The sequence below is a fragment of the Coenobita brevimanus genome, chromosome 86 (assembly GCF_032717465.1).
Source record: "Coenobita brevimanus isolate Jiangsu-jjx chromosome 86, ASM3271746v2, whole genome shotgun sequence".
In the NCBI taxonomy this organism is placed as follows: domain Eukaryota; kingdom Metazoa; phylum Arthropoda; class Malacostraca; order Decapoda; family Coenobitidae; genus Coenobita; species Coenobita brevimanus.
The window spans coordinates 2606945-2615305 of NC_137039.1; the positions used below are offsets into that span (position 1 = coordinate 2606945).

Consider the following 8361-nt stretch of genomic DNA (forward strand, 5'->3'; position numbering starts at 1 on the left):
CAATATAATTAGCACAATTTTTTAGGGACTTAGGCCGCAACCAGGGGAATGACTGAGAAATGATAGGTCGTGGCCAAAGGGTTGAAGGAATAATAGTCTGTGTTGAAATTTTATCCATTTTTTATGTGTTGAAATTTTATCCATTTTATATATGTACTATTATTATCCAGTAATAGTGATGAATTTTTGACACTGTTCATTGTAATGGGAGCATCTGATGACTGAGCATGGGTACAATGAGGGTAAGTCATCCTGTTGGTGGTAGACAGTAAGATTAACACCAAGGTAGAGTAACTGAAGTATAGTGGAAGTTGAGAGAGGTGGAAGGAATGATATAATGGAGGTGGTAAAGGAAGAACCAAATGTAAAGTTAGAATATGAGGTGAGTTACAAAATATTGGAGGTGGTAAAGGAAGAACCAGATGTAGAGTCAGAGTGTGAGGTGGGTGACAAAATATTGGAGGTGGTAAAGGAAGAACCAGATGTACAGTCAGAGTGTGAGGTGGGTGACAAAATATTGGAGGTGGTAAAGGAAGAACCAGATGTACAGTCAGAGTGTGAGGTGGGTGACAAAATAATGGAGGTGGTAAAGGAAGAACCAGATGTAGAGTCAGAGTGTGAGGTGGGTGACAAAATATTGGAGGTGGTAAAGGAAGAACCAGATGTAGAGTCAGAGTGTGAGGTGGGTGACAAAATATTGGAGGTGGTAAAGGAAGAACCAGATGTAGAGTCAGAGTGTGAGGTGGGTGACAAAATATTGGAGGTGGTAAAGGAAGAACAGTCAGAGTGTGAGGTGAGTTACAAAATATTGGAGGTGGTAAAGGAAGAACCAGATGTACAGTCAGAGTGTGAGGTGGGTGACAAAATATTGGAGGTGGTAAAGGAAGAACCAGATGTAGAGTCAGAGTGTGAGGTGGGTGACAAAATATTGGAGGTGGTAAAGGAAGAACAGTCAGAGTGTGAGGTGGGTGACAAAATATTCCTCAGTGACAATGAGACTGTCCTGGACACAGTGTCCTCAGCTGAAGTTGAGCAGTTCAGATGTTTAGAGTGTGGTAAAGCATTTCCTTTTAAGAACAGTCTTACCCAACATGCAGTTATTCATTCAGGAGTGAAGAATTTCAAGTGTGATGAATGTGGTAAACTGTTTTCTCAGAAGGTTGGTCTCACACAGCACCTATTAATTCATTCAGGAACGAAGAACTTCAGGTGTGATGAATGTGATAAACGATTTACACAGAAGGGTCATCTCACTCAGCACCTACTAATTCATTCAGGAGTGAAGAATTTCAAGTGTGATGAATGTGGTAAACAATTTACTCGCAAGCATAGTCTCACCAGACACCTATTATCTCATTCAGGAGTGAAGAATTTCAAGTGTGATGAATGTGGTAAACAATTTACACAGAAGAATAGTTTCACCAAACTCCTATTAATTCATTCAGGAGTGAAGAATTTCAAGTGTGATGAATGTGGTAAACAATTTGCACAGAAGCGTGATCTCACTCAACACCTTTTAATTCATTCAGGAGTGAAGAATTTCAAGTGTGATGAATGTTGTAAACAATTTACACAGAAGAGTCATCTCACTCAGCACCTATTAATTCATTCAGGAGTGAAGAATTTCAAGTGTGATGAATGTGGTAAACAATTTACACAGAAGATTAGTCTCACCAAACACCTATTAATTCATTCAGGAGTGAAGAATTTGAAGTGTGATGAATGTGGTAAACAATTTGCACAGAAGCTTGATCTCACTCAACACCTTTAATTCATTCAGGAGTGAGAATTTCAAGTGTGATGAATGTGGTAAACAATTTACACAGAAGAATGGTCTCACCAAACACCTATTAATTCATTCAGGAGTGAAGAATTTCAAGTGTGATGAATGTGGTAAACTATTTGCATTGAAGGGTAATCTCAGCAAACACCTATTAATTCATTCAGGAGTGAAGAATTTCAAGTGTGATGAATGTGGTAAACAATTTACAGTGAAGGGTCATCTCACCAGTCACCTAATAATTCATTCAGGAGTGAAAAATTTCAAGTGTGATGAATGTGGTAAACAATTTACTCACAAGCATAGTCTCACCAGACACCTATTATCTCATTCAGGAGTGAAGAATTTCAAGTGTGATGTGGTAAACAATTTACACAGAAAGGTAGTCTAATCAAACACCTATTAATTCATTCAGGATTGAAGAATTTCATGTGTGATGAATGTGGTAAACAATTTAGACAGAAGCATGATCTCACTCAACACCTATTATTTCATTCAGGAGTGAAGAATTTCAAGTGTGATTAATGTGGTAAACAATTTCCAGAGAAGCGTAATCTCACTCAACACCTTGTAATTCATTCAGGAGTGAAGAATTTCAAGTGTGATGAATGTGGTAAACAGTTTACACAGAAAGGTACTCTCTACAAACTCCTGTTAATTCATTCAGGAGTGAAGAATTTCAAGTGTGATGAATGTGGTGAACTATTTGCACATAAGTGTAATCTCACTCAACACCTGTTAATTCATTCAGGAGTGAAGAATTTCAAGTGTGATGAATGTGGTAAACAGTTTTATCAGAGAAGCAGTTTCACCAGACACCTATTACGTCATTGTGCAGGGAAGAGTTTCTAGTGTGCTTAATGTGGTAAACGGTCGACTCGGTTGATGTCATCTGACACTGTTTTATTCATTAAGGAGTGAAGATAAACAAGTTTGATGAATGGGGTAAATAGTTTTAAGTTCTCTCCAGTATCATTTCAGGAGTGAAAAAATTTGAATTTGTGGTGACTGGAAAACTGTTCAGAAAAAATTCTTAACCCAAGGCGTCCCATCGACGTATGGGTACGTCACAACGTTTTGTAACAGCCAGTCCCGTCGACGTACTGGTACGTCGCGCAATAGACATGTTGCTGGTCCTGGGTAAACATGGCCAGTGCACTCTGCCATGTACTTAAAAACTTACGGTATATGTATCTTTTAATTTAATTTATCATTTGCACTGAACACGACGTGATAACTTTAATTCTTTGCGGCTGGAGGGAAGGAGCCGCCATGTTGGCGATGACGTCAGCATTCACACTGCACGACGCTCCAATCCATCACACAATACTTTACCAGTAAGATATGATAGTTGTACCTGCATGGCCACCGTAGATCTGAACTATCCCCTTCAGGTATGTTGTGAAGGAATACTTTTCATGGTGTAAATGGATGGTACCTGTTAGGTAAGTAAATTGTGGTGAAATCGACCAGATGTAGCTTACAGCTACACCATACCCGACGGTGCTCGTACCTCATGAGGTGGAAAGTGTTAAATGTATGCACTTGTGACAGAATCAGTTGTATAAGTTTATAATAGTATTATGCTCATATTTAATATTTGATAACTTCATTATTAGTTTTCTTGAAAAAAACAGTTTCAGTGACCCTGAACTACAGTACAATACTTCAGGGGAGTGTGACGAAATACCGAATCGTGGTCATTTACCGAATCAACACCAAATAATTGGCACGTATTAATTGGTATTATAGATTTTATTACCATAGAGGTTCATATGTAATGCCACAAATTTAGTATTCATGTATATGTTTAGAGGTACTGTAATTTCTAAGTTAGATAGGGTGTAATCTGAATACTAGTCTATAAATTCCTGTCCTAAGTAGTAGTTCATATGTTAATGATTGATGTAGGGTTAACTTTATTTTTATATGTATACATCTCTGTATCTATGCAGGGGTGATGTAATTGTGAGTGTTGAGCTATGGGAATTCATCCATCTGGCAGAGTAATGTATAACAGATGCGTGCAACCTTCCCCTTGTTTGTGCGTCGTTGCCGGGCGCCAAGTTTAAACCTTAAACAGAACAATACTGGGTATGCAATTCTTTCTGTATCATTGTTGTGAAATGCTTACTAATGAAGCTGCTAGAACCCAAATATGTAAGGTTAATAGTCAAAAAAAGCCAAAATAATGTAATTTGTGAGGACCAAATAGTCCCGCTTACCTTAACCATCACTAGATGGCATAAGCTACCCCAAACTCAAGGCGGGATGGCAGTAAATTCAGTATTTAAATTTAGTAATGATTGAATCCCAAATTTTCCCCAATTCAATCAAAAGTCCTAACGTCATGTGTGCACTACTATATAAATAGTGAAGAGAATTAAAACCCACCATATCGCAAAAACACAATCTCATTTGTTCTAGCAGTGGCATCCCTTGGTGCCCGACTTGCCACATTCGTTACCAAGCCCTGGTGGGTAACAGACGTTGATTCAGGTGAGCTGTACACATTCCTCCTTTCTCCCCCCCCCTTGCTTGTTTAATCCTTACTTGTCGTGAACCATATGAAGTAATGTCGTTAAAAGCTTAACGTAGACATTCGTTACCAAGCCCTGGTGGGTAACAGACGTTGATTCAGTTCACAGACACCGTGACGTCGGGGATGTGCACAAGGCCATCGTGTGATATTACCCACAGACTTGTTGTACACACACACTTACACTACCCATGAATAGTTATAAACTGAATGTAGTAGAAATGGTATTATGAATCAATCAGGTGAACTTTATTTTTTTTTTCGTGGATAAGGTATAGAATTTTGAAAATGTGGTCATGTAATGGAAAGGCGAATTCAAACTCATCAACCATTTTCTTTCTCTTATATTGATGTGTTAGAAAAATTGGGAGCGTTGAAGGGAACTTAGTGGTTGTGAGAAAAAATGTGATTTTGAGTTGTTCCTCGAGGCTAAACAAGCCCGAGTGATGATGTATTTTTGGTGATTATGCATTAATGAGGATTATGAATTATTAATAATTATGAATTGATAGTGATTGTGAGTTATTAGTGAATTGTATGATGAGATTATACTACACAGACGAAACAGAACACGAGTGATTATTTTTGGTTCGTGGCTATGCCAGCCCGAAAAAGACAATTCATGCCAATAAATGTCCCAGTCTTGAGGCTATTGACAAGCCCAAGAATAACCGATAATAAAGAGTGTGGTATGATGACTTCAGAAATCACTTGAATATTCCAATTGTTTCGCATGGTGACAATATTGTATGACGTTCGCTGAAACCATGGTTTTAATTTACAACCCTATTACATATGACTAAAGGTCACGTAATTCAAAATGTCTGTTGATTAACCAGTATAGAATTATTAGAGTAAAGTGTATGTCATTTTTATACCCAATCAAGGGAATTATGTCCTCTCACGCATAACTCACTCCCCTTCCAGTTCAAGATTCCTCCGCTTTGGGAACGACGAACACACGTGGTACTGACTTATTCTCAACTCAGCCAAAACTACAAACGCTACCAAAACTATCTGTTAAACAATTAACCTTTATCATTCAAAGTCGAAGTTCTAACCCCCCCCTTTGTTTTTAATGAGGTGAAAAATTTATAAGTGATTGAGGGAGACTAAGTTTAGTACCATTTGTATTATCAACGAGTAAGTTGAACAGGACCAACAACGGTGGGAAGAAAAAATCCTATCGTTACACTGGTGTCAACCGGTAGGATAAAATACCTGGCATTACACTGATGAACAATAACGGTGGGATAAAAATTGTCCGGCGTTACACATACTCACCTAATTATCCGAAATGTAGTCAAATTTTTGTATTTAATTTTACCTTTTAAAAAATCCGGATTCACAGCGAAAACGCGCAAAAATTAGTGGAAGTGTTTCTCTTTTAGCTCAACAGCTTTCCTTGGCAGACTTCTGCTTTGTATAAATATTAATTTAACATACAAGTGCATTTATTTGCACTTTAAATCAGTATCTGTGCAAAATATAAGTCTGTCAAGGCATGTTGGTGATCTAAAGTAGAAATACCCACTAATCTTAGAACATTTTCGCTCTGACTCATAATATTCTATTAATAGTTAAATTAAGCATAGTGTTTTTACTGAATTTCAGATAATTAGGTATGCATGAACTTATATGGTGAAGAATATAATATTTTCACAACAGTAAAGACTGCATTCCAGCACTGGGAACTTCCGACGAGCAGCCAGCCACCACTGTTTTCATTTATTGTTATTGGCTAGTATACAGAGGAATAATTTCCCTACTGTGATTTTGTCAGTGCACTTACACATTGGAACGAAACATTAGCAATTACTCTGTCACTGGACATTCTTAGAGGTCAGAAATATACACAGTGTATGTTGGCCAAACGTAAACAAAGCAGACTATGCTGCCTCAGTGTGAGTAGTGATGTCACGGCCAATCACAGGCCGTTTCAGAGTCACGTGATTTTTTGGCTACTTTATCTGTTATTTTTTCATGTTTCTGCACATTTCTTTTCGAAATAATAGTTGACATAGTTATTTTCTGTGTATCTTTTACCCATAGAAGTATCTAACTTCAAAAAAATTTTGACCGGAAACTCGTCTATTGCAAGGTTCATAATTTGCACAATTTTCAAATCTCATGCTTGATTTTGGGTACGCAGGGTCGGGAGACCTTCTCTTACCTGCCACGGGGCGGGGACACTCGGCTACCTCGCGAGACCCGCGCTCAATTTCAGCTCAGTCACTCACCTGTTAACAGTGACCCAGGTCAGACATGGCGCACAGTGGTCTCTCAGAGGAGCAAATTCAAGCAGCCCTGGACGCCTTCACAGGCAACAGTGATTCGCCCCTCGATGATGAGATGGCAGACAAGGATTATGTACAACCAGAGGAAGAGGCAAGTAGCAGCAGTGATGAGGAGGTCCTGTCCCCGAGGAAGCAGCGTTACGTCACTTATCGTGCCATGAGAGTGCGCCAGCCTGCAACAAAACATCATGCAATCACCTCTCTGCAGCCCCTACGTGATGTGGAGGCCGAAACCGAGGACGAGGACGGAGCCGTGGGACGTGCTGCCACGTGGTACGGCCACGAGATCATCACAATCGCGGCCCCGAGCGCACAACATGCCGTTCTATGAGGTATGGGCCTAGTGTTTTATTTGGGGAGGGCAGAAGTGGCGTGGAGGGAGTGGGGAGTGAAATTGAAAGTGTAGGGGCGGTCACTGAAAGTGAGAGTGGCGGGAGTGAGTCATCACTCTCATGTGGTGGTGCGAGGCAGCGAAGCGTATCACTTGGGGCAGTGAGGGTGCGTGGTGAATCACGTGGTGTGGTGATAGAGCGGGGAAATGAGATGAAGCCACTCCCCGGCACGTCTTATGCTCCCCAATATTCCCGGACTTACTCCCCACAGCCCCCTGATGTTCCCCAAGGCTGTAAGGGTAAGGGAGAGAGGAAGGGTAAAGGCTGAGGGAAGAGGAGTGCGAGTGGGGAAGCCCTCCACACTCCTCCTCCCCAATCTCCCCCACTCAGCATCTCCCCACCCTGACGATGGGGGCGAGGCTAATGTGAGTTGGAATTGGGAAGATGGCAGTGATTTCTCTCCCATCATTCACCCATTCACTGAGCAGGGGCGCGCTGTTGCACGGCTCCTGGGATTCACTGTTGCTCCACCAGGGCTGGATTTTTCCACCTGTTCTTCAGTGAGGGTTTGTGGAGCAGATTGTGGAACAAACCAACCGTTTTGCTAGCAGCCAGCGCCTTGAGAGTGAACGACTGGGCACAAGGAGCCAGCATTTGATCATTTATGATTACCCTGTCTCCCTGGCAGAGATGTTTGTATTTTTTACCTTGGTACTTTTTATGGGTATTTTATGTAAAAACAGAATTCCGGCATACTGGACAACGGACCCTATCATGCAGACACCTGTATTTGGCAAGATCATGAGCCGTAATCGGTATCAGCAAATTCCAAGCCACCTCCACTTTTACGATGCTGATGATTTTGCCAATGCAAATGACACTGATAAGATGAGGCGAATTAGGTTGGTTTTTGCTCACCTACGGCAAACATTCCGTTCCTCATTTTATCCCTATAGAGACCTTATCATAGACGAGAGTCTCATGTTGTGGAGAGACAATATTTCTTTTTGCCAGTATATACCCAGCAACAGGCACCATTTTGGGTTCAAGATCTTTGTTATGTGTGATTGTAGGACTGGTTATGTGCAAGACATAGTCTTGTACACTGGTGCACATAATAGAATATCAGAGTATTGGACTGTCTGGAGCAGTGGTAAAGACAGTGATTGAAGAGTACCTTCATCATGGTCATGTCCTCTACCTGGATAACTGGTACACTAGCCCTCTTCTCGCTCGTTATCTACACGTGCATGACATGGGACTCTGTGGTACCGTCAAGGTGAATCAGCGTCACATGGTCAAGGTGGGGCGGAAACTAGAAAAAATGAGGTGGTCTTCTTCAAGGCTAACAGCATCCTAGCTACAGTGTGGAACCACAACAGAGAAGTCTGCCTCTTGTCCACGGTTCACCGC

The 8361-nt window shown here is 40.9% G+C and overlaps 1 protein-coding gene across 1 annotated transcript; it reads left to right on the top strand.

Moving 5' to 3' along the window:
- Positions 1-217: 217 nt before the first annotated feature.
- LOC145410733 (uncharacterized) lies at positions 218-6566 on the top strand. Its single transcript, XM_080280839.1, has 4 exons — positions 218-242; positions 1014-1713; positions 1784-1977; positions 6472-6566. The coding sequence occupies exons 1-4, from the start codon at positions 218-220 to the stop codon at positions 6564-6566; spliced, it is 1014 nt and encodes a 337-aa protein (XP_080136965.1).
- Positions 6567-8361: the final 1795 nt, after the last annotated feature.